Below are 25,845 nucleotides of genomic sequence, written 5' to 3' on the forward strand. Positions count from 1 at the left end.
AACAAATCTAATGAGTGGAAAAATGCTTGTCAGCGTTATCACTGTTAATCATCGGCATTACTAGCACCACCTGCTGTGCAATGCAAAATATTTCAACTAAAATGGTTATCAGTTATTCTCACAGTCTAATGATACATCTAAAAACTATTTGTAATAGAGGAAAATATTTTTTGGTAGAAATGTGAGTTAGCAAATCAAACTACAAATTGATGTTATGGCATTGTAACGGGCTGAGGTGGGTGCGTGTTCATCACTATCTGGCCAAGTTGCAAAGTCAGAAGCCCCGACTACCCGATCAATCACACGCAATTCGGGGCGTTCCTGCATGTGGGCATTACTGCATCTGCAGGAACCCCCCCCTCGAGCATCCCATTGGTTCCTGCATGAATGCCCTGTATGATCTGTTAGGCAGCCGGCCACGACAGTAACCTCCCAGCCCCTCGGTAACCCTGCTGTCAGCAATGCATCTCTCCAGGCCACCCCGGCTTCCCGAGAACCCTGCTTTACCTCCTCCAGAATGCTTCGCTGGAGAGTCAGGAACCTGTCGGTTGTTTCTCTCCCAGTGCTCTCTCATCTTCGAGATGCAGCCCTCGTCCTTCCCCTCGGACCGCTTGAAGATAGCATATCTCATAGCGCTAACGTCCGCGAGGGCTCTCGCCTGGGCTATGGCGGGGTGGGAACAACAATCTGCCGTTTGTTTCAGCCTGGAGGAGTTTGTGACTGATGTAAAAAAGGTTTCGATGGCTGACCGGAGTGCCTGGAACCCGGAATCCCTGTATGACACATTCCTTCATGGATTATCGGAGGTGGTTAAGGACGGGAGCTGCCTACCAATCTCGACTACGGGAACATAGGAGGTCTATTCTGGTCCCAATCGCTTGCCCAAGGATCCCACCTTGCCTCGGCAGAGCTAGGTTGTCTCCAGCCGAACGCTTACGCAGACCTAACACCCAGAGTTGTCTGTATATTGCGGAACTGCCGGTCATTATGTGTCTATCTGTCCATTCAAAGACCACGCTTATCAGTATGTACGAGTACTCTGGTGGGCCATATGGATCATTTTTACTCGCACCCCTCTTTATGCCATCCTGCTGTGGGGCGACCAGTCGAAATCTCTCCGGGTTCTCATTGACTTTGGGGCCGACGAGAGTTTCATGGACGCCACCCTGGTGTCTAAGCTGGGCATCCCCACTCAGCCCCTCTCCATTCCTATGGACGTTAGAGCACTGGATGGGCGGTCTATAGGCAGGGTCACCCACAATACTACTCCTATCCACCTGTGTGTGTCCGGGAACCACAGTAAGTCTATACAGTTTATGCTCATCAAGTCTCCTCAGGTTCTTGTGGTATTGGGGTTTTCTTGGCTCCAGCGCCACAATCCCCTTATCAACTGGACTGCTGGTACTATCATGGGCTGGAGCCCGTTCTGCCACGGCCATTGCCAGAAGTCAGCGCAGCCTGCCCCGGGACGTCTTCCTGTGGGCTCGGAAGAAGCCTCAGACCTTTCCGCCGTTACCGCGGAATACCAGGACCTCCGGGAAGTTTGCAGCACAGGCACAGGCCACTTCACTCCCTCCGCATCGACCCTATGACCGAGGGATCGACCTTCTCCCGGGCACTACACCACCCCGGGGACGGCTGTATTCACTGTCGGGTCCGTAGACCAAGGCTATGGAGACATCGAGGACTCCCTGGCTGCAGTGGGTATATGTCCTTCAGTCTCCCCCACCAGCGCAGGGTTCTTCTTTGTGGAGAAGGACAAAATCGAGTGACGAGTGGAAGACAGCCTTCAACACTGCTAGCGGACACTATGAATACCTGGTGATGCCATTCGGTCTGACCAATGCTCCTGCTGTGTTCCAGGCCTTGGTTAATGACGTTCTCCAGAACATGTTGAACCGGGTCGAGTTTGTCTACCTTGACGACATCCTCGTCTTTCCCCGCTCGGCTCAAGAACACATGAGCCACGCCCGACAGGTCCACCAGCATCTCCTGGAGAACCAGCTTTTTGTCAAATCCGAAAAATGCAAATTCCATCACTCCACCATCTCCTTCCTTGGATACATCATCGCTGCTGGGAATGTGGAGATGGATCCCGGAAAGGTGAGAGCGGTGGTGGATTGGCCCCAACCCACGTCCAGAGTGCAGCTGCAACGCTACCTAGGATTTGCCCATTTCTATCACTGTTTTATCTGGGGTTACAGCACCCTGGCTTCCCCAGTCAGCACTCACCTCTCCCAAGGTCCCGTTGGCCTGGCCCACAGCTGCTGACTGGGCTTTCCTGGACCTTAAGCACCGCTTCACCACAGCTTCCATATTGATCCATCTGGACCTGTCCCGTCAGTTTGTGATGGAGGTAGATGCGTTGGATGTCGGAGTGGGGGCTGTCCTGTCCCAGCATTCTGCCCTGGACCTTATTAAGCTGCATCCCTGCGCCTTCTTCTCCGATCGTCTTAACGCCACTGAGAGGAATTATGATGTGGGGAATCGCTAATTATTTATTTATTCAACCTGGTAAGAAGGCATTGGTGTAGTAGAGACACTGGTTAGAAGGGGCTGAACTTCCATTCATAGTGTGGACGGACCACAAGAACCTGGAATATCTCCGCACCGCCAAGTGTCTCAACTCCAGGCAAGCTCGATGGGCCCTGTTGTTCACCCGGTTCAACTTCACCATCTCCTACCGCCCGGGGTCTAAGAACGTTAAGCCGGATGAGCTTTCACGCCACTATAGCCCCGTATCTACACCCTCATACCCAGAGACCATCCTACCCACCTCGTGCCTGGCGGCAACCCTCGACTGGGGAATAGAGAACCAGGTCCGTGAGGTGCAGGGAGGCAGCTAACCCGATGTTTGTCCCAGATTCTACCTGCTCCCCGGTTCTGGAATGGGCTCATTCCTCCGTGCTTGCCTGCCACCCTGGCTCCCGACGGACCCTGGCCTTTGTGCGACAACATGTTTGGTGGCCCACCATGGTCCCTGACATCTCCGTGTTCGCCGCCTGCACTGTCTGTCCTCAGAACAAGACGTCTCGGCAAGCTCTGGCTGGCCTCCTTCAACCTTTTCCTGTCCCTCACCTTCCCTGGTCACATATATCCCTGGACTTTGTCACTGGTCTCCCTTTGTCTGATGGCAACACCACTGTCGTCACTGTGGTGGACAGGTTTTCCAAAGCCACCCATTTCATTCTCCTCCCCAAGCTACCTTCTGCCAAGGAGACAGCCCAGCTCATGGTGCAGCACGTGTTCAGGATCCATGGACTTCTGGTGGACATGGTCTCTGACCGTGGTCCTCAGTTCTCGTCTCGGTTCTTGAAGGCATTCTGCACCCTCATAGGGTCTTCGGCCAGCCTGTCCCCCGGGTTTCATCCTCAATCCAACGGCCAGTCGGAGCGTGCCAATAAGGACCTGGAGACGACTCTTCGGTGCCTCGTCTTGGCCAATTCCACCACCTGGAGCCAGCAACTCATGTGGGTGGAGTATGCCCGGAACACCCTTCCCTGCTCGGCAACTGGGCTCTCGCCTTTCGAGTGCTCCGTGGGTAATCAGCCCCCGCTCTTCCCGGAGGAAGAGGTCAACATACCCTCGGACCAGATGTTCGTCCGTCGCTGTCTGCATACCAGGAAGAGAGCTCGGTCCACTCTTCTCAAGAATCAAATCAAATCAAATGTATTTATATAGCCCTTCTTACATCAGCTGATACCTCAAAGTGCTGTACAGAAACCCAGCCTAAAACCCCAAACAGCAAGCAATGCAGGTGTAGAAGCACGGTGGCTAGGAAAAACTCCCTAGAAAGGCCAAAACCTAGGAAGAAACCTAGAGAGGAACCAGGCTATGAGGGGTGGCCAGTCCTCTTCTGGCTGTGCCGGGTGGAGATTATAACAGAACATGGACAAGATGTTCAAATGTTCAGAAATGACCAGCCTGGTCAAATAATAATAATCACAGTAGTTGTCGAGTGTGCAACAGGTCAGCACCTCAGGAGTAAACGTCAGTTGGCTTTTCATAGCCGATCATTGAGAGTATCTCTACCGCTCCTGCTGTCTCTAGAGAGTTGAAAACAGCAGGTTCCAGACAGGTAGCACGTCATGTGAACAGGTCAGGGTTCCATAGTCGCAGGCAGAACAGTTGAAACTGGAGCAGCAGCACGGCCAGGTGGACTGGGGACAGCAAGGAGTCATCATGCCAGGTAGTCCTGAGGCATGGTCCTAGGGCTCAGGTCCTCCGAGAGAGAGAAAGAAAGAAAGAAAGAGAGAAAGAGAGAATTAGAGAGATACTTAAATTCACACAGGACACCAGATAAGACAGGAGAAATACTCCAGATATAACAAACTGACCCTAGCCCCCTGACACATAAACTACTGCAGCATAAATACTGGAGGTTGAGACAGGAGGGGTCAGGAGACACTGTGGCCCCATCTGATGATACCCCCGGACAGGGCCAAACAGGCAGGATATAACCCCACCCACTTTGCCAAAGCACAGACCCCACACCACTAGAGGGATATCTTCAAACACCAACTTTCCATCCTGAGACAAGGCCGAGTTTAGCCCACAAAGATCTCTGCCACGGCACAACCCAAGGGGGGGGGGGGGGGGGGTGCCGGCGCCAACCCAGACAGGAAGACCATGTCAGTGACTCAACCCACTCAAGTGACGCACCCCTCCTAGGGACGGCATGGAAGAGCACCAGTAAGCCAATGACTCAGCCCCTGTAATAGGGTTAGAGGCAGAGAATCCCAGTGGAGAGGGGAACCGGCCAGGCAGAGACAGCAAGGGCGGTTCGTTGTTCCAGTGCCTTTCCGTTCACCTTCACACTCCTGGGCCAGACTACACTCAATCAATAAAGACTTAAAGGTTGAGACCAAGTCTGCGTCTCTCACATGGGTAGGCAAACCATTCCATAAAAATGGAGCTCTATAGGAGAAAGCCCTGCCTCCAGCTGTTTGCTTAGAAATTCTAGGGACAATTACGAGGCCTGCGTCTTGTGACCGTAGCGTACGTGTAGGTATGAATGGCAGGACCACATTGGAAAGATAGGTAGGAGCAAGCCCATGTAATGCTTTGTAGATTAGCAGTAAAACCTTGAAATCAGCCCATGTTTTAACAGGAAGCCAGTGTAGGGAGGCTAGCACTGGAGTAATATGATAATTTTTTTGGGTTCTAGTCAGGATTCTAGCAGCCGTTTTTAGCACTAACTGAAGTTTATTTAGTGCTTTATCCAGGTAGCCGGAAAGTAGAGCATTGCAGTAGTCTAACCTAGAAGTGACAAAAGCATGGATTAATTTTTCTGCATCATTTTTGGACAGAAGATTTCTGATTTTTGCAATGTTACGTAGATGGAAAAAAGCTGTCCTTGAAACAGTTTTGATATGTTCGTCAAAAGAGAGATCAGGGTCCAGAGTAACGCCGAGGTCCTTCACAGTTTTATTTGAGACGACTGTACAACCATCAAGATTAATTGTCAGTTTCAACAGAAGATCTCTTTGTTTCTTGGGACCTAGAACAAGCATCTCTGTTTTGTCCGAGTTTAAAAGTAGAACGTTTGCAGCCATCCACTTCCTTATGTCTGAAACACAGGCTTCCAGCGAGGGCAATTTTGGGGCTTCACCATGTTTCATCGAAATGTACAGCTGTGTGTCATCCGCATAGCAGTGAAAGTTAAAATTATGTTTTCAAATGACATCCTCAAAAGGTAAAATGTATAGTGAAAACAATAGTGGTCCTAAAACGGAACAATTTACAGTTGATTTGTCAGAGGACAAACCATCCACAGAGACAAACTGATATCTTTCCGACAGATAAGATCTAAACCAGGCCAGAACTTGTCTGTGTAGACCAATTTGGGTTTCCAATCTCTCCAAAAGAATGTGGTGATCGATGGTATCAAAAGCAGCAGTAAGGTCTAGGAGCACGAGGACAGATGCAGAGCCTCGGTCTGACGCCATTAAAAGGTCATTTACCACCTTCACAAGTGCAGTCTCAGTGCTATGATGGGGTCTAAAACCAGACTGAAGCATTTCGTATAAATTGTTTGTCTTCAGGAAGGCAGTGACAGCTTTTTCATTTTTTTTGAGAGGAATGGGAGATTCTATATAGGCCGATAGTTTTTTATATTTTCTGGGTCAAGGTTTGTCTTTTCAAGAGAGGCTTTATTACTGCCACTTTTAGTGAGTTTGGTACACATCTGGTGGATAGAGAGACGTTTATTATGTTCAACATAGGAGGGCCAAGTACAGGAAGCAGCTCTTTCAGTAGTTTAGTTGGAATAGGGTCCAGTATGCAGCTTGAAGGTTTAGAGGCCATGATTATTTTCATCATTGTGTCAAGAGATATAGTACTAAAACACTTGAGTGTCTCCATTGACCCTAGGTCCTGGCAGAGTTGTGCAGACTCAGGACAACTGAGCTTTGGAGGAATACGCAGATTTAAAGAGGAGTCCATGATTTGCTTTCTAATGATCTTTTCCTCAAAGAAGTTCATGAATTTAGTAGTGTAAGTGAGTGGTTGCGTGCATAAATGTGATAATGAGGGGTGTTCAAAGGCGCCAACGCAAACATGTCACAAACATGCCACAAACATGCCACAAACAAAATCTGTGTTTGTATGGAGAGAGTCTCCTTAATGAATGGGGAAGAGGTGCATTTATCCCGGGACACCCGAGCCCAGGTGTGTCCCATTTCGCTGCAACCCTCCCGGCTCCGCCCACCGACATCCTATTAAGGAAAACAAGAGCAAAGTGAAAGAATTCAGACAGAGTGGGAGGGTCGTCACAATTTCCAACAACCAATGAGCAACTCTGCTGTAAATCCAGCGCATAACTTGAACATTGAGATTGCAGAAAAGCCAGTCTCTTTGGCAATGACAAGGAGTGGCAAGTGGAATGTTAGCTAAAGAGACCGGTACTCAGACTATGTAAGCCGTACCTCTTCCCATACAAGGCAAGCCCACATTGGAGGAAGAACCGCCCAGGGCATGAGCTTTAAAAAGCCTTGCTCAGGTAATAAAACGCATACTATCCTTTTCGCAAGCAGTAAAGTATGCTGGAGGTGAGTACATGGTCCGAGAGATGTCCTTTAAACTGTCGTTTGTCATTTCCCATACTGTTTTCCATTGGTTTGAAATTACCACATGCTTTATTGGGATTACTTAAAGCTTACTGCTAGAATACTATTTTTCATTGGTTTGCTCAATGCTTTGTCTGTTAACTTTCACCGTTTTAGCATGTGGCATATTCAAGAGCCTAACTGAGAAATACACTATATAAACAAAAGTATGCGGACACCCCTACAAATTAGTGGATTCAGCTTTTTCAGCCACACCTGTTGCTGACAGGAGAACGGTACCTGCCCCAATACATAGTGCCAACTGTAGAGTTTGGTGAAGGTGGAATAATGGTCTGGGGCTGTTTTTCATGGTTCGGGCTAGGCCTCTTAGTCCCAGTGAAGGGAAATCTTAATGCTACAGCCTACAATGACATTCTAGACGATTCTGTGTTTCCAACTTTGTGGCAACAGTTTGGGGAAGGCCATTTCCTGTTTCAGCATGGCAATGCACCCATGCACAAAGGGAGGTCCATACACAAATGTTTTGTTGAGATTGGTGTGGAAGAACTTGACTGGCTTGCACAGAGCCCTGACCTCAACCCCATCAAACACCTTTAGGGTGAATTGGAACATTGACTGTGAGTCGGGCCTAATTTCCCAACATCAGTGCCAGACCTCACTAATGCTGTTTCTGAATGGACGCAAGTCCCCGCAGCAATGTTCTAAAATCTAGTGGAAAGCCTTCCCAGAAGAATGCAGGCTATTATAGCAGCCAAGGGGGACCAACTCCATATTAATGCCCATGATTTTGGATTAAGATGTTCGACGAGCAGGTGTCCACATACTTTTGGTCATGTAGTGTATCTGCAAGTGCTACATTTGTAGGTGGTAATAATGGTTATTGATGAACATATGCTTGCCTTCAAGGGTGTGTATTGGAGGGTTTTATTTGTATTTTGTCTTTTTTAGATGGGTAGGAGACTAGGGACCATCCTGCTGTTAGTTCAGACTCTTTGTTTGACATCAGTTGATGCCTACCCCGATGGAAAAGTGACTGAATCCTGTGGGAGTATGATGCCAATACATGGTCATGCCCCCAATACCAGCCACTCTCCCTACACTCTGGCTGTCAATGTCACTACATTCAGTTCTGGAGATTACATCCAAGGTAATGATGACAGTTGGTAATACAAGAGAGGAATATATTCAGCAATTCTTCAAGACAATGTGAATAGAAAGCTTCTTAATTGTTAACTCCAATGTATTTTGGAGTGTAACCTTCATCAGGGTATTTCCAAACAGAAGTAAAGGGGTTTGTCAATACATTTCACATCGTCTGTTTTTCTAGAGCTCCTGTGTACAATAATCTGAGTAGAAACATACTAGGATCAAAAGAGGATGTGGGAAAATCCAGCAGACTAGACATCCACCCCTTTTATCAGCATTTTATTCAATTGGCATTGAAAGAATTGTTCTGGGTCCAACACAAGCACACTCCTACACTGTCATGTAATGTCCCTAGTTACCATATCTGGAACGACATACTTTGAGGGATTCCTGCTTGAGGCTCGGAATGCATCCAATCCAGACTCTGATGCTGTTGGCTCCTTCATCCTGACCAATCCTAAAACCACACAACTGTTGAAATGTGGCCACACTGCGGTAGGCCTACTGACCTTTATGCAAATGTGTTTATTTTAATTTGGCTTGGAATGAATCCTTCACAATGACCTCAGGTTACGCATGGCCTCAATACTCTACATTTCTTGCTTTTTATTATAGTGATTTGTTTTGCTTTTTAGGGTTCAGCTGTCAGTCACACAAGTGATGCCAGACAGACAAAAGTCGTGGTAATCTGGAACGCTCCCCAAAACTCACCCGACGCTGTCGAATTTCTGTGAGTGTTTAGAGTTCATCTGCTTTCCCTGTCTCACACATGCATTTCCATTACATACTATGGTCATTTACAATCTACAGCAAATTATATCCTGAGTGTACAGTTAACAATGAATTTGTGTGTTTCTGAATTAAGTGTGACAGTAGTAGCTCATTTCAAGACTTTCTGGGTGAAAATCCCTGGTCCTGTTGTGTCTCAGAGTGGGGTAACTCCCATCCCACCTAAACCCACCACACCTTCCACTACCATAATGACTTCAACTCCCTCTGTGTTGCCCAGACCAGTAAGTCATACTTAGTCATACAGTGCATCCAGAACGTATTCATACCCCTTGACGATCTACATTTTATTACGTTACAGCCTTATTCTAAAATTGATTATAGTTTTTTCCTCATCACTGTACACACAGTACCCCATAATGACAAAGCAAATACAGGTTAAGACATTTTAGAAAATGTAGTTTAAAAAAACAAATGAAATATCCCATTTACATAAGTGTTCAGACGCTTTACCCAGTACCTTGTTGACGCACCAGTGACTATAGCCTCAAGTCTTCTTGGGTATGATGCTACAAGCTTGGCACACCTGTATTTGGGGAGTTTGTCCCATTCTTCTCTGTATTTCACCCTCAAGCTCTGTCAGGTTGGCTGGGGAGCATCACTTCACAGCTTTTTTCAGGTCTCTCCAGAGATCTTAGATCTGGTTCAAGTCCAGGCTCTGGCTGAGGACATTCAGAGACTTGTCCCGAAGCCACGCCTGCGTTGTCTTGGCTATGTGCTTAGGGTCATTGTCCTGTTGGAAGGCAACCCTTCGCCCCCAGTCTGGGTTCCTGAGCGCTCTGGAGCAGGTTTTCATCAAGGATTTCTCTGTGCTTTGGTCCCTTCATCTTTCCCTTAACCTGACTAATCTCCCAGTCCCTGCCACGGAGAAACATTCCCACACCATGATGCTGCCACCACCATGCTTCACTGTGTGTGTGTGTGTGGGGGGTGCAAGGTTTCCTCCAGATGTGACGCTTGGCATTCAGGCCAAAGAGTTCAATCTTGGTTTTTCATCAGACCAGAATCTTGTTTCTCATGGTCTTAGTCCTTTAGGTGCCATTTGGCAAACTCCAAGCGGGCTGTCAGAAATGTTTTGGTACTCAGATCTGCGCCTCGACAAAATCCTGTCTTGGAGCTCTACGGATAATTCCTTAGATTTCATGGCTTGGATTGCACTGTCAATATGTGGGACCTTATATAGACAGGGGTGCCTTTTTTAAAATGTACTACAGTTGGATTCCAATCAAGTTATAGAAACTTGGGACACATGAGATATATATGAATCGGACGATATTAGCCAAAAAGGCCAACATCGGTATCGACCCAATGTCTAGTTTCACGCCGATATCAAAGCTGACGTGCATACCTATATGACGCCACGTAAAATTTTGCCCTACACGTGCAACACAGCATTCCTAACCTAAACAATGTCTGCTGTGTGGATCAAGCAGTCATTTGAAAGAGACAATTTCAGCAAGACAACTCAATTGCGAACTCCATTAATGCCAAGATAATGGAATTCATTGCCCTTCACAATGAACCGTTTTGTGGGTGATGTTGGCTTTCACAACTAGTCAAGCACCGGTACACTAACGTTGCCAAGTGCGCTATTGTTCAGATGTTGCCCTACTGGAGTGACACAGTAATAGCGTCACTGCTATTAGTTTCACGACATACTATGGAACACCGTTTGGGTCTTTGCGTGTCAAAAAAATATACATGTCAAATAACACTTTGATGCGTTAAATACGTTTTTAATTTGACATGTCAAATAACAGTTCTATTATAAAATGTTGTCTGGAATTTGCACATGCAAGCCAAGCGCCACCACTGCTATGAGTAGCACTGTCAAAGCTGTACAAAAGTCTGCAAACACTGGCCACGAATGATGTGTTTACAATAGTGTTGGTTAGAACGCATTATTAGTACCTAGCTAGCACCAATACAGCCTGAAAACAATGACCAATAGAAACTGCAGTCATTTTCACTATTCTTAGCAATGATTTAGGAGTCCTTGTGACTAAGTATTAGCTAGGTAGCCACTTGTTCGCCTATTGAAATTGAACTTCAGTTCATGAAAATAAATAGCTAGCCAGCTACTTAACCCTGTTGCCCAAAGCTAACATTAGCAGCAAGCTAGCTTAATCTGGCTAGTGAGGCTTGACCTGACCGGGTTATGTGTTGTGAAGCTAGCCACAATAGTGGAATTTGCAGTTTGCTTCAAAATAAAAGTACCTATTTGAAAGTGGATTCATGCCATATTTAGACTAGACAAGGTTGGAATGTGAAGCAATGCAATGGGGTATCGGTCTACTCGGTGACACCCACAGAACACAACTGAAGAGTTTACACAAATATTAGCGTTGTAGCTCTTGTCTTGTGACTGTCACCTCCCCAGTCAGCCTATTGTGTGTACTGACATTCATATTGCACTGTACAGCTTTGTAGCTAACTATATAGAATGCTTAAAAGGCCGCTGAATTTTAAATATCGGTATCTTTTTTTTTTGGCAATGAATATATCGGGTATCAGCCAAAAGTGTCTCAAGGATGATCAATGGAAACAGGATGCACCTGAGCTCAATTTCAAGTCTCATAGCAAAGGGTCTGAATAATTATGTAACTGTCACTTTTTCTTAAACCTTTTTTCATTTTGTCCTTATGGGATACCATGTGTAGATTGAGGACATTTTTTTGTATTTAATCCATTTTATAATAAGGCTGTTCTCAATACTTTCCGAAAGCACTGTATAATGGACTATAAACAGTGTACATTACTATGTTTTGGTACAGAAACCCCCCATTCATGCGCTGTCTCTCTCACTGTCTTTCTTGATGCCTCCTATCTCAGTTCAGCTCAGTGGGTTGTGGCCAACAGAAGTCCTGCCTGTTGGACCCAGTGGGATGTGACCCAGAAAAAGATCCATCGTGCTTCTTCCTGTCGTTCGCCCCCAAGGGTCAGACTGTGGTGTTTGAGCTCAGTGGGCCCTCAGACGGCTACATTGCCTTCGCCCTCTCCCATGACACATGGATGGTAAGTTAGCATTGGTTGATAACTTGCTTGGTAAGTTACTGTAGCATTTCTCTGTAACGGTATGCTTTTCCTTCCCTCATTCTGTTGATAGGGGGATGATGACATGTACCTATGTGTGAGGGATGACGGCTTGGTGGATGTGAGCGCAGCTTATGTCGAAGGAAGGTCCTACCCAAAGGAGGCCTCTGAGGTGAAACCCCACAGTATTTGACTTGAATTATGTCTCTTCTATAGACCTACCTGTTGGGGTTCAATATTTTACAGATGTTCCATCCAGAGAATAAATCACTTTTGTCCCGAGTAACCCGGTATTTCCCGCCAAAACCGGACCAGTCAATCCAAAGCATTATAATTAGGCCTATATCTGGCTTTGATTAGCACTTTGCTCGAACTTTCAAGCCTGACGCTACCTGAGCCCTACATTAAAAACATGTCATGAGACCAAGCCAAAAAAAGACCAAATGATTGTGCCATTATCCAATACATACATGAAATATAATGGGGCCTATTTGTATGTTTAGTAGCCTGATGCATATATACCTTTCATAAAAATTCCCCTGATAATATCCTACCCTCTTTCTCTATTGCTTCATTCTTTAATTGCTTTCAATAGTTAAATTATATACCTTTTGATGTCCTCATCTTCAATATTCTAATGACATCCTTGAATAATATAGGACTAGAGTTTGATGCAGAAGGTGTTCAATTCTCTTCACGAAGATTGAATGGATATGGGTTTCAATAGAACACTTGCGCAGCTGCGCCAGAGCGCTTTAATTAGGTCAGGTGGAAATGTCAGATGTCAACTCATTAAAAGGAGGAAATCGCCACCGCCCGACCTCATTGCTTTCTCTTCCCCCAACTGTCTAATTCAGCCGTTCTGTGCGTCCACGAATCAACGTAAGTCCACCGACTCTGTTACCTTTCATCTGAACTATCATCTCAGAGGAATTAGTCGGGCAACTGGTCGGATGTGTCCGGTCCTTTACCTGGACCTCCACTGATCTAACACGACCATTGGTACCAGGCATGGTCTTGGTGATATGGCCCACCGGCTGGGAGGCTCGAGACAGTTCAGGGTCCATTATCGTTACTACTTGGACAGTGTCCAGGCTGGCTGTTTCTCTCCGCCATTTCCCTCTGTGCAGTAGGCTTGGTAGGTCACGCAGAATGAATCGGGCCAAGATCTGGCTCTGCCGCCACCAGCGTCTGCCAATGAGGTTGGTATCAGCATACATGGCTTGAGGAAGTGAGTCGTCTCGGAGCAGATTCCGTGTGACCGGATCTGGGTCAGCGACGTCGGCGGCGAGATATCCCAAGGGTTTGGAGTTCAGTATCCCTTCCACCTCTAGCACCTGTCTTTGGTTCAGTCCGGCTCGAAGGACCATTGTAAGATTATTGGAATCTGTGGGTAGCTGGACAGGCAGGATCACTGACCATAGTGAAGGTGCTCAGGTGGTTAAAGGAATTCCTGCCTCAACCTCCTCCATTCCTGTCACCTGACCCGTGACCACCTGTTCACCTTCACTATTGTCAGTCATCCTACCTGTCCATCTACCCACAAAGATTCCAATCTTACATTTAGAATTAAAAAAAATAAGGTGACCCCCCCCCCCCCCACCAAGATGGAGATGGGTAAATCAGACATTCCTTCGTTCTTCATATTACTGTAGCATAGACTATGCTGCCGCAAATGTAAACCTGTCACAAGAAAAAAAAAGTTACCATCATGAGATGATAGGTCAGAATGCATTGTGAACTGCGCCCCATACTGAGATGGGCTGTCTGTCCCCACCCTGAGTTGATTGATCATGCAGAGGCCGTAGAGAAGCTAGATTTAGACATTGCATATAATTTAACGGTTCCATTTCACGCCATGCTGTTCACATAAATCATTTATTTACCAGTTTCTTGCAGTTATTTATCCTGGGAAAAGGGATTGGTTTTGGGCGATAAATTCCGGTTACCCTGTTCCCGTCATTCAACCCTACTACCTGGCCTCTAGTTGAGCCAGGTTTATGTGTAGCACTGTAACTATTGTATGGCTGACTTGGCGACAAGCTAGAATTTCTTGAATGCTTGAAAATTAAACCTTCCTCAGTCAGCATCAACTCATCAATATGAGTCATAATAATCAAACATGACTATGACTTATTAGATCAGGCATATTATAATCATTTATTTAAACGGAGTATGGACATGCCATTTCCTTTTCCTATAGAATGTTCTTACAGACGTGGCCTGGAGATTGGCGGATGGAGTCATTCAGTGTCGGTTTCGTCGACAAGTTCTTGTCCCACAGGACCCAACCCGGTTTAGTCTGGACGCACCGTATTACCTGTTCATGGCATACGGTGAAGCTGAATATGGTGAGTTGCAATATGATATACGATCATGGTATGGTTTTGTACCTGTCCAATATAACAAGAGTAACCAACAACCAAAAAAAAAGGGCAGAATGCAAAAATCATATTGATCAGATTTGAGCATACAGGTAAAGATTGGACCTGTGATATAGTTTTTATTGTAGTTGTGTGCTGATTTGAAATCGCAAACCTCTTAAGCCCTGTTTCCACTGGCACTTAAAATTAGGGCCAAATTCAAGCTGTTCAAATGGAATTCTCATTCGAGCTGGTTCGGGGGAAACCCGGGCCAGCACAGCCCATTTTTCACAACTGGTACTAGCTCAATTAGAGTTCGGGCTAGTGACACCTTTACTATGCAACCACCAGCTGCTCACTGCTGGATGCTGACACAACAAAGTACTTAAGTAAAAAAAAAAATGTTTTACTTTAGATTGGATCTGTGATATAGTTTTTATTGTAGTAGTGTTGGGGTACTGGAAAGGTCTTCCCCACATTTTAATAGCTATCTAATTACTGTACAAGAATGGGCTGTATTGCAAATTGTTTCCTTTATTACATCCATTAGCAGATTGTCTTTTGCATACAGCTACATCTTTTACAGTACATCACAAAATATAAAGGCAACTTCAGATCCGGTTCTTTAGGATCTAAGCTCCCTGACTTTACTCTAGTTATCGCGTAGTTCACAAAAATGTCATGTGGGTGTTATCTGTCGACTGAGGTCAAGGAGTTTGTTTTATGAGGTTGGCTTGTGTTATTGCCCTCAGGGTAAAGTCTCATAACAAACATTTATTTCACATTATTGTTTAATGACACCCAAGCTTCCGCAACTGGCTACCATGACAGTAAATGTCAAATCAATCCTGTGGTATAAAATATGTTGCGATTGAGACGTTCTATCATTTTAGGTGCATTGTGAAATAAGAAAATACTTTTCCACTTAATGACGACTTTATGACGGAAATGATAAGAAGTGACAATATAGATGAAAGGTTTTGCGGTTGAGGGTTGAGAAGCAAAGTGTTTAATGCTGGCTCTGAAATGACTTGCTGTCACACAACAGCATGCATCCATTTAACTGTAGGCCATATTTCTATAGCTGGAGTCTTCCTGTTTATATCCCACTGAGCACATGTCAATTCCTCATCTTTTCCACATTGGTTTAACTTAATTTCATTGTTTCCATGTCATTTCAATCTTGATTCAACCTTTGTGTTCCCAGTGGAATGTCACTTTCACTGGCACATCCGTTGTATGTCACTCATGGTGACATACTACCTTTATGAGAAGCCTATAGCTACTGTAAGTGACTTGCTGCTAACTTGTCTCTCTCTCAAACCATTGTTTTGAGGCGAGGTGCAAAGGCATGACCGCCAACCCCTCATATCCTCACAGCAGTCGGTCATCAACGGCCCAGCAGAGATTCTCAATGGCTCTCGATCACCACTTCTCATGAAATTTCACAGTGAGTAGACTGGAGACTGAAAATGATAGGCAAACAAATGTAGAATTCTGTAACTACATAAAACCAACATTCAGTTCTATGCGCAATACCATGTCAATATGCCATGTCAGACAGGTCCACAATTTGATACATACAGTATTTCATGACTTGATTTATGAATGATTTTAGCTCCTCAAAGTTTTGGTCTGATTCCCATCTGTAATACCCGTTATCTCTTTTGTAATATCAGGCATTCTGATGTTAATTGCCTGGATGTTGGCTGGGAGCACAGGTACTTTCCTAGCCAGCTACTTCAAGCCTGATTGGCCAGAGAGAACACTGTTTGGTCAGAAAATTTGGTTCCAGGTATGTAAAAGAAGCAAAGTATTTACATTGCTGTCACTGCTTAAAGGTGATAAGCATCAACGTGTTCTGTGTTTGTCCAGGTACATCGAGGGTTGATGATCTTAACAGTGCTGCTTACCTGTGTGGCCTTCACTCTTCCCTTCATCTACAGAGGAGGTTGGAGTAAGGTAAGCATTAGCACACACAAAATCCCTCTTATTCTTCCTCATGCTTGTGATGTTATACACTGCCTTAACCTTGTTTAGCCAGCAGAGGGCATTGCATCTTGTTGTCAGATGAGGAGTTTTCTATTTTGAGTGCCTGACTATAATGTAACTGTCATGGACCGATTCAACCATTTCTCTTAGAAATGTTTATGCAGCAGGGCTTTGTTTATGCTACTGACTGAATACTGTAATGCATGTTACCTTAAACAGAGGCTTCAGAAGAAAAGTTGTTCAAATCAAATTTATTTGTCACATGCTTTGTCAACAACCGGTGTAGACTAACAGTGAAATGCTTACTTACGGGTCCTTTTCCAACAATGCAGAGGTAAAGATAAAATGGAAATAGTGACATGAGTAGGGTTGTAAAATTTCCATGGGATGTTAAACATGGGAATTTTTCTAAAATTCATCAAAGTTAGGTTATAACAGTGAACCTTATTTGTGGGATAACAAGGCAATTCTAGGTCTTGTGGCATATTTTAGTTAAACTATCCCCAATGGAATTGCAACCCTCGGCATGCACAGTGCATTCTTCCATCACATGTACAGCTGATTCTCATGATCTTGCACACTGAGATGCAATTGAGCCCACACTACTACACTGTCTGAGCCAAGGACTACATGCTTTCTGGTAAGTTTTGATTACAATACTGGGTGGGGTGAATATATTTTATGACATGCATGAGTTTTTAAATAGTAGCCTACAGCAGTGTTTAAATCCTTTTTAACTTGTTAACAATTTCTTCTAGTTAGTTTTTGCTACCATGTGGAATTTAGCTTGCTTGAGCCTGCTAACTGAGGAGTTTATCCACCTGTTTCCGTACAGGTTTCATTTTAAAACATTTCTTACAAGGGAGTTGAATCTAACTGCTTAACTATCTGTACATTGAATTGTGTTTTAACACTTTTTTTTTTTTTTTCTAATCTTTCCAGGAGAATGCCATTGGCAGTATTTGAGGTGTGGAGACATTGCACTGCAGCTAATGTAGAAGGAAAAGCTGTGTACACTTGCAAATACTGTGCCAAATCATATGTGAAGAATGCAACAAAGGTGCAGAAACATCTGGCCAAGTGCTTGAAGTTCCCTCAGCACTCACAACAAGCAACCTCTGACAAAAGTCTCTATTCGAGGTGAAAATGATGAATCGGACACCTTATCGATAGCAACAGCTCATGGTCATCCTGGAATCAGAAGTTTTTGACTTGATGGAGGAACATAGTCAGAGAAATGCTGATGAATGTCTTGCTCGAGCTGTGTATGCAACTGGTTCACCTCTGCTCACAGGCAATGTGTATTGGAAGAGATTTCTGAATGTTCTTTGCCCAGCATACACCCCTCCAACCAGACATGCTTTATCTAATCATTTGTTGGATGCAGAGTTCAAGTGAAGGTCAAGCAAATCATCAAGAAAGCAGACTGTATTGCAATCATCTCTGATGGGTGGTTGAATGTTTGTGGGCAAGGAATAATTAACATCTCAACCAGTATTCTACAAGAGCACAGACACCGGTCTCTACATTGCAGATGAGCTGAAGGCAGTCATCAATGACCTTGGACCACAGAAGGTATTTGCACTGGTGACAGACAATGCTGTGAACATGAAGGCTGCTTGGTCTAAAGTGGAGTCCTACCCTCACAGCACACCCATTGGATGTGCTGCTCATGCATTGAATCTGCTCCTCAAGGACATCATGGCACTGAAAACAATGGATACACTCTACAAGAGAGCCAAGGAAATGGTTAGGTATGTGAAGGGTCAAGTTATAGCAGCAATCTTTCTCACCAAGCAAAGTGAGAAGAATAAGGGCACCACATTGAAGCTGCCCAGCAACACCCGTTGGGGTGGTGTTGTCATCATGTTTGACAGTCTCCTGGCGGGGAAGGAGTCTCCAAGAAATGGCCATATTAGTCTGCCAATATCGGTAGCACCGTCAAGAGGATCCTCCTGGATGATGTATTTTGGGAGAGAGTGGTAAGCAGCCTGTAGCCATTGCATGGATTGAGGGAGACAATGCCATCCTGTCTGATATTCACTCTGCTTGCAGATGTAAGAGAAATCTGTACTGCCCTGCCCACTTCACTGTTGCTCCAAGCAGAGAACTGCAGTTCTGAAATGCATCAAAAAGACTTCTGCCTGAAGCTCATACATGCTGCAGCGTACATATTGTACCCCAAGTATGCGGCAAGAGCATCCTGTCTGGTGCAGAGATCAAGAAGGCCTATGGTGTCATCGCTGCTGTGTCTCGCCACCTTGGCCTGGATGAGGGCAAGGTTCTTGCCAGTCTGGCGAAGTACACTTCCAAGCAAGGGCTTTGGGTTGGAGATGCAATATGGCAGTTGTGCCAACATCTCATCAGCCACCTGGTGGAAGGGACTTTGTGGCTTTGAGGCTCTTTCCCCTGTGGCCTCCAAATTCCAACATCAGCCGCCTCAGAGGGCAACTGGTCCTTGTTTGGGAACAATGACCAATACAAGGGTTGAACAATTCGTGGCCATCTGGGCAAATTTGAGTGTCTTTGAGCCTGACAACGAGCCATACTCAAGTTTGGAAAGTGATAGTGAAGATGAGGCCTCAGTCTGATGTTCAAGAGGTGGACATTGAGGTCCAGGGAGAAGACATGGAAGCCTGAGAGGAAGACAACCAAAACTTTAGTTTCTAAACTATCATTTTACAGATAAATGTTTGGGAGATGTGAGGGATCATTCAATATTCCCTTTTGTTCAGTGAAATCATCCCATGTGAAGAGTCAACTCATTTAATTGAAGTTCAATTCATAACTAAATTGTTTTATTTCTATTGAAAGGATTTAATCATTTGCAAGTGTCTACTTATAAGGTAAAAGGTTTCTGTCACCATATGATATGGTAGATATATCCATTGCAAAAAACATCTACATTTAAATAGTATTAATATCAATTTGCATATTTCCACGAAGGTTTCCACCTCTGAATATTCCCCAAAATGTGCATCCCTAGACACAAGGAATAAATACAGTGAAGAACAATAACGAGTAAAAAATAACATGGCTCTATACAGGGAGTACCAGTACTGAGTCGCTGTGCAGGTTTACGAGAATTGAGGTAGCTATGTACAGATGGGTAGGAGTAAAGTGACTAGGCAACAGGACAGATGATACAGTAGCAGGGAGAGTGAGTGTGTGTGCTGGGGTGTAAGTATGTGTGTGCAAAAAGTGTCAATGTAGGTAGTCCGGGTAAAAAAAAAAAAAAAAAGTTTGATTGCGTGGAGGGCTTTAGTGTTTAATACAGAGCATTTGTCTTTCTGGTGTCATCTCCAGCGTGCTGGGGCCCATCCCTACCTGGGATGTACTGTACTAACCCTGGCTCTCCTTCAGCCTATCATGGCCACTCTCAGACCTCCCCCTGACTCCTCCAGGTAAAGCCCTATCCACAGCCCAATTGACCACCAACCATCTCACAGGGCTATACTCAAGTACTCTATACAGCAATGGAAGATTCTAATGCTGGAAATGCTTTGCTAAACTGCTCGTAAACATTATTACGTAGACCTCATACAAAACGGTTTAATACACACTTGTTGATATTGAATTTAAAATATGTACATAAATGATTTGTTAACCTATTCCATGATCAAAATGTTTAACATTAAGTGCTACCATTACCCATACAAGTAATGGATGGATTGTATATTGACTCTGGTGCCTTTGTTTTCTCTATCCATTCCATGGCTGTGATGTAAGTGTTATTCTATTATTAGCCTGTATTCTTAGCACTGATTAGCTGTTCTTTCTTTGCAGGAGGTGGGTGTTTAATTGGCTGCATTGGGGAGCTGGGACTGTTGCTGAGATTATGGCTGGTTAGTCAACCTTCTGGAAATTCTTCTGTTCTCTTAGTACATATTTGATACTCAAGCTAAATAACTTAATGCATACAAAGTCCTAATTGTCTGATTGAATGTCACTGTTATTGAGTAGCTAGCTGAGGATCACTTCCCATCAGAGTAAATCCTGTTTAGGGCCAGGAGTTTTTCCTGATCATGTGACTTTACCAGGAAAAGCTCTGGGTCCTTTCTATAACTAGTGGTGCATTCAAGGGCTGTCGGAGTATCAGAAATACAAAGTTTTTTACTTGAACAACCCAAGTAATTTCAAGATTTGCTTTTACCTGAGTGGCCGAGTTTCATTTCACCACTGACCTCACCTTTTCAATCGAAAGATGACGACAAATCAGTTTTTCAAACTTATCCATGTGGATAATGAAGGTAGTTTGACAGTATTGTCAAGCTAGCTTACTGTATTATTAGCAACGTTAGCTATCTTTTTTAGCTAATTGTTCCGACTTCAAAAGCCCTTGAACACAATCATATCGGACCTTATTGGGAGGTTTCCCACTTCTGACGAGCATGTGAATGCAGCATTGGGCCCAGAGTTTTTCCTGGTCATGTCACATGGTCAGGGAAAAATCTTATCCCTTATGTGATACTCACTTCCTGTTGTGATGCAGTTGCGGCAATGTTTTTGGGGACGGGCCAGCAATCTGTGCTCCTGCCTCACTCCTGGCGCCTGGGGGTTCTGGCTGGGTTCCTGGCATGGGTCGTCCTCTTGAGGGTGCTACTTGGGCTCCATAAAAAAGGCTACATTAAAACAGGTAAGTAATCGGCCTGTTGATCTCCATTAGTTGTGACGTCAGTGAGAAGTTGAATCTTTCATCGGACTTTGATGTGCAAATGCATTACTTCCATTCTTGCTATATGGCAACTTATTGAATTCTTCAAATGAGCAGTTATTCAATCATATGATTAGTGTGTGTGTGTATATCTAGTTTTAAGACAATGCACACATCCTCCCATTTATTTCAACCTACTTAACAGGTTATGCAATGTATTCAGACCCCTTGACTTTTCCCATATTTTTTTCCCCCCTCAATCTAATCACAATACCCCATAATGACAAAGTAGAAACAGATTATTGTTTTGTTTGTGTATATATTAGGAAATATCACAATATTGAGACCCTTTGCTATGAGACTTGAAATTGAGCTCAGCTGCATCTGGTTTCCATTGATCATCCTTGAGATGTTTCTACAACTTGATTGGAGTCCAACTGTGGTAAATTCAATTGATTGGACATGATTTGGAAAGGCACACCTGTCTATAAGGTCCCACAGTTGACAGTGCATGTCAAAGCAAAAACCAAGCCATGAGGTCGAAGGAATTGTCCCTAGAGCTCCAAGAGGATTGTGTCATGGCACAGATCAGGGTAAGGGTACCAAACAATGTCTGCAGCATTGAAGGTCCCCAAGAACATAATGGTCTCCTTAAGTGGAAGAAGTTTGGAACCACCAAGACTCTTCCTAGAGCTGGCAGCCCAGCCAAACTGAGCAATCAGGGGAGAAGGGCCTTGGTCAGGGAGGTGACCAAGAACCCAATGGTCACTCTGACAGAGCTTCAGGGTTCCTCTGTGGAGATGGGAGAACCTTCCAGAAGGACAACCATCTCTGCAGAATTCCACCAATCAGGCCTTTATGGTAAAGTGCCATACAGAACCCACTCCTCAGTAAAAGGCACATGACGGGGGATAGGGTCTAGTTTACTTTGGGCACGTCAGTCAGGTGGAAATTCAGGAAACTGCCTGTTACTAAGGTCCAGAAGCCAGGATATGCATATAGAAAACACTTTGAAGTTTCTAAAACTGTTAAAATAATGTCAGACTGTAACAGAATTGATATGGCAGGCGAAAAACCAATCGGAATTGTTTTGAGGTCCCAGGCTCTAAAATGGAAAGCTATTGTTCCTATGTAATTCCGGCTCCCAGTTTGCAATTCCTATGGCTTCCACTAGATGTCAACAGTCTTCGTTCAAGGTTTCAGGCTTGTTTCTTGAAAAACGAGCAAGAATTTAGTTTTAGTGAAGAGAGCACCGGAACAATATCAGTCTTTCGGCTAATTACAAATTTTACTTACCTATTGAACATATTACTTTTGTATGACATATTGTTTATTTACATTTTAGGGTACCTGAGGATTAAATGGAAATGTCGTTAGACTTGTTTGGATGAAGTTTAGCAGTAGCTTTTTGGACTCTGTTGAACGACTTTGGATTACTGAAATCGATGGTGCCAACTAAACTGACTTTTTGGATATAAAGGATTTTATCTAACAAAACAACCATTCATGTTGTAGCTGGGACACTTGGGATTGCAAACAGGAAGATTTTCAAAAGTAAGTGATTTATTTAATCCCTTTGTGACGTCTGTGCTGGTTGAAAAATGTTGATGTGGGGCGCCATCCTCCGACAATCGCATGGTATGCTTTCTCTGTAAAGCCTTCTGTAAATCAGTCAACGCAGTTAGATTAACAAGAATTTAAGCTTTTAAGTGTTATAAGATACAAGTATGTTTAATATTACGATTATTTGAATTGTGCTCCCTCCAATTTCATCGGATGTTGTCGACAGGTGTCCCGCTGGCGGGATGCCTATCCCTAAGATTGAACTTTTTGGCCTGAATGCCAAGCATGTCTGGAAGGCCTTGGTCAGGGAGGTGACGAGAAGGAGGAAACCTGGCACCATCCCTACGGTGAAGCGTGGTGGCAGCATCATGCTGTGGGGATGTTTTTCAGGGACTGGGCAACTAGTCAGGATTGAGGGAAAGATGAATGGAGCAAAGTCCAGAGATCCTTGATGAGAACCTGCTCAGGACCTCTGACTGGGGCGACGCTTCACCTTCCAACAGGGCAGCGACCCTAAGCACACAGCCAAGACAACACAGGAGCGGCTTTGGCCCAACCAGACCCCGGACTTGAACCTGGTCAAACATCTCTGGAGAGGGCTGAAAATGGCTGTGCAGCGACACTCTCCATCCAACCTGACAGAGCTTGAGTATGTGCAAAGAAATGGGGGAAACTCCCCAAATACAAATGTGCCAAGCTTGTGTCATACCCAAGAAGACTCGAGGCTGTAATCGCTGCCAAGGTGCTTCAACAAAGTACTGAGTAAAGGGTCTGAAAACACATGTACTCTAAATATGATATTTCAGTTTTTTATACTGTATACATTTGGAATGTGTAAACTTGTTTTTGATTTGTCATTATGGGGTTGTGTGTAGATTTGAGGGGGAAAACTATTTTATCAATTTTATAATAAGGCTGTAATATAATGTGGGAAGTCAAGGGGTCTGAATACTTTCCGACTGCCCTGTGTATGTGTTAATAGCCCATATGCTATTTTAGAAGTTATATTCCTTAAAGGTAAATCCTTTTTCCTGTTTCAGGATTTTGTGACTTTGTTTCCAAAGCGAGTGACATTGATGATCAGCAGAGGATTCTTGCTGATGACTCAGAGGTCAGCACTTGGGTAAGGCCATAAGCACAGATTCTAAGGGTTCTCTGAAGCTTTTAAGTAATTTGAAGTGTAAAGGCCAGTAAGAATTCAGCTTTGAAGCCAGAGGTGGACATGTTTTTATGAAGTCAGCTTTGTCTGATTAGGCCCTGTAGAAGCTATTTGATTGTTCTGGAGTAAATGCATGGGATTTACTAGCAACTGCTGGTCCAAAGTAATCTTGGCACCCAGAACCAAATCAACTGCTGGTTTTTAGCTACTCATTTGATATTAAGGCTGTCATGACAGATTGGTGCAAAATGCCAGTTTGTATTTGTCTGAGATCATATGTGGATAATATTGTGCATTTGACAATTGAATGTTTTGTTTTTTTCCACAGGATGCATGGTTCAAAATCGTTGCCCTTCTTGCCTTTGTTATTGGGAATAGCGGGTTCCTGATCAGCTTCATTTACACCATCCGTGGATTGTGATGAATCTGTGAGAAGGGCCATTCCATGGTACATGACAACTCACTGGCTGTTAGAATGGTGGAGGATCCTGACTCTTATTCAGATTCAGGCCACAGGCAGATCAAAACACTGAACCAGATCTAAAGCTATAGATGGAGTGATAGGAGATATATATAAATAAATACTGGATAGATTATCCATTTCACACATATCAAGTATTTCTGCACTATTGATTTTGCACTAATGTTCTTATCCCAACTTCTCAGGGAAATGCAGTTGAACACTCAGCAGCCAGTTTATTAGGTATACCATCCCGTTCACGAAAATAGATCGCTTATACAGTGAGTCACGTGGCTGTGGCTTAGTATATACTGTAAAGCAAGCAGACAGGCATCGAGCACAGGAGGCTGCTGAGGGGAGGACGGCTCATAGTAATGGCCTGAACCGAGCGAATGGAATCAAACACATGGAAGCCATGTGTTTGTATTTGATACCGTTCCACTAATGCCATTACCACGAACCCGTCCTCCCCAATTAACACCAACCTCCTGTGGCATCGAGGCATTCAGTTACTGTTCGATTGACCATTCGAATAGGCAAAACGAGTGACCTAAGCGAATTTGAGAGTGTTATGATTGTCAGTGCCAGGCGCACTGGTACCAGTATCTCAGAAATGGCCGCCCTCCTGGGCTGTTCACACACGTCTAGGGTTTACCAAGAATGGGGCGACAAACATCCAGTCAGTGGCAGTCCTGTAGGTGGAAACGGCTCGACATAAGCGGGCTAAGGAGAATGGCAAGAATCGTGCAAGCTAACAGGTGGGCCACAGACATAACGGCGCAGTACAACAATGGTGTGCAGAATGGCATCTCGGGAACGCGAAACTCGTCGATCCTTGTCATGGATGGGCTATTACAGCAGACCACCACACCGCTCCTATCAGCTAAAAACAAGACGCTTCATTGGGCACGTGATCACCAACACTGGACAACTGAGGAATGGAACAACATCACCTGGTCCGACGAATCCCGGTTCCTGTTGACTCATGCTGATGTCAGGATTTGGCGTAAGCAACATGAGTCCATGGCCCCATCCTGCCTAGTGTCATCGGTACAGTCTGGTGTAGTGGTGTGGGGAATGTTTTCCTGGCATACCTTAGGTCCCTTGATATCAATTGAACGCCACAGCATATATGAACATTGTTGCTGACTGAACCCAGTAGAGGATCTTTGGGATGAGACTGAACGGGGTGTTGGCAGCACGACTGTACCGCCATCCAATATGCATTAACTCTGATGCCTTCACCTCAGCATGGACCAACATCCCTGTGGAACGTTTCCCGACACCTTGTAGAATCCATGCCAAGTATTCGGGCTGTTTTGGAGGCAAAGGGGGATCTGACCCGGTACTAGATGGGTGTACCTAAACTGTCCGCTGAGTGTATATTGAAATGCATTATCTCAATACAGCCTTGTCCCATATGAGTTCATGTTTATTACATTTGTGAAGTGTTGCTGAATATATATGTAAGGGAGAATGCACAATCTCAATGAATAATTACAAATTCTCTTTGTTTGAATTATGTGCGGGTCAGTTATGTTTCTGAAACAGAAGTTATCCTGTAGTATAATATCAGTAAATAAATACATTTGGAAAGTTAACTATCCCTTCCTGTGACT

The 25,845-nt window shown here is 44.5% G+C and overlaps 1 protein-coding gene across 2 annotated transcripts; it reads left to right on the forward strand.

Moving 5' to 3' along the window:
• Nucleotides 1-6,865: 6,865 nt before the first annotated feature.
• Nucleotides 6,866-25,827, forward strand: frrs1a (ferric-chelate reductase 1a). 2 transcript variants are annotated; one of them, XM_014139696.3, is made up of 16 exons: nucleotides 6,866-7,049; nucleotides 8,016-8,214; nucleotides 8,569-8,708; nucleotides 8,849-8,943; nucleotides 9,079-9,226; nucleotides 11,835-12,017; nucleotides 12,109-12,207; nucleotides 14,239-14,386; nucleotides 15,735-15,848; nucleotides 16,078-16,193; nucleotides 16,274-16,360; nucleotides 19,697-19,794; nucleotides 20,177-20,235; nucleotides 20,883-21,026; nucleotides 23,648-23,730; nucleotides 24,095-25,827. In XM_014139696.3, the coding sequence occupies exons 1-16, from the start codon at nucleotides 7,041-7,043 to the stop codon at nucleotides 24,185-24,187; spliced, it is 1,815 nt and encodes a 604-aa protein (XP_013995171.1). In that variant the 5' UTR covers nucleotides 6,866-7,040; the 3' UTR covers nucleotides 24,188-25,827. The 2 variants fall into 2 exon arrangements, with proteins under 2 accessions (XP_013995171.1, XP_082816921.1); XM_082960795.1 differs by lacking the exons at nucleotides 23,648-23,730; nucleotides 24,095-25,827 and adding an exon at nucleotides 22,390-23,586.
• Nucleotides 25,828-25,845: the final 18 nt, after the last annotated feature.

Source organism: Salmo salar, chromosome 14 (assembly GCF_965601325.2).
Source record: "Salmo salar chromosome 14, fSalSal1, whole genome shotgun sequence".
Classification (NCBI taxonomy): Eukaryota; Metazoa; Chordata; class Actinopteri; order Salmoniformes; family Salmonidae; genus Salmo; species Salmo salar.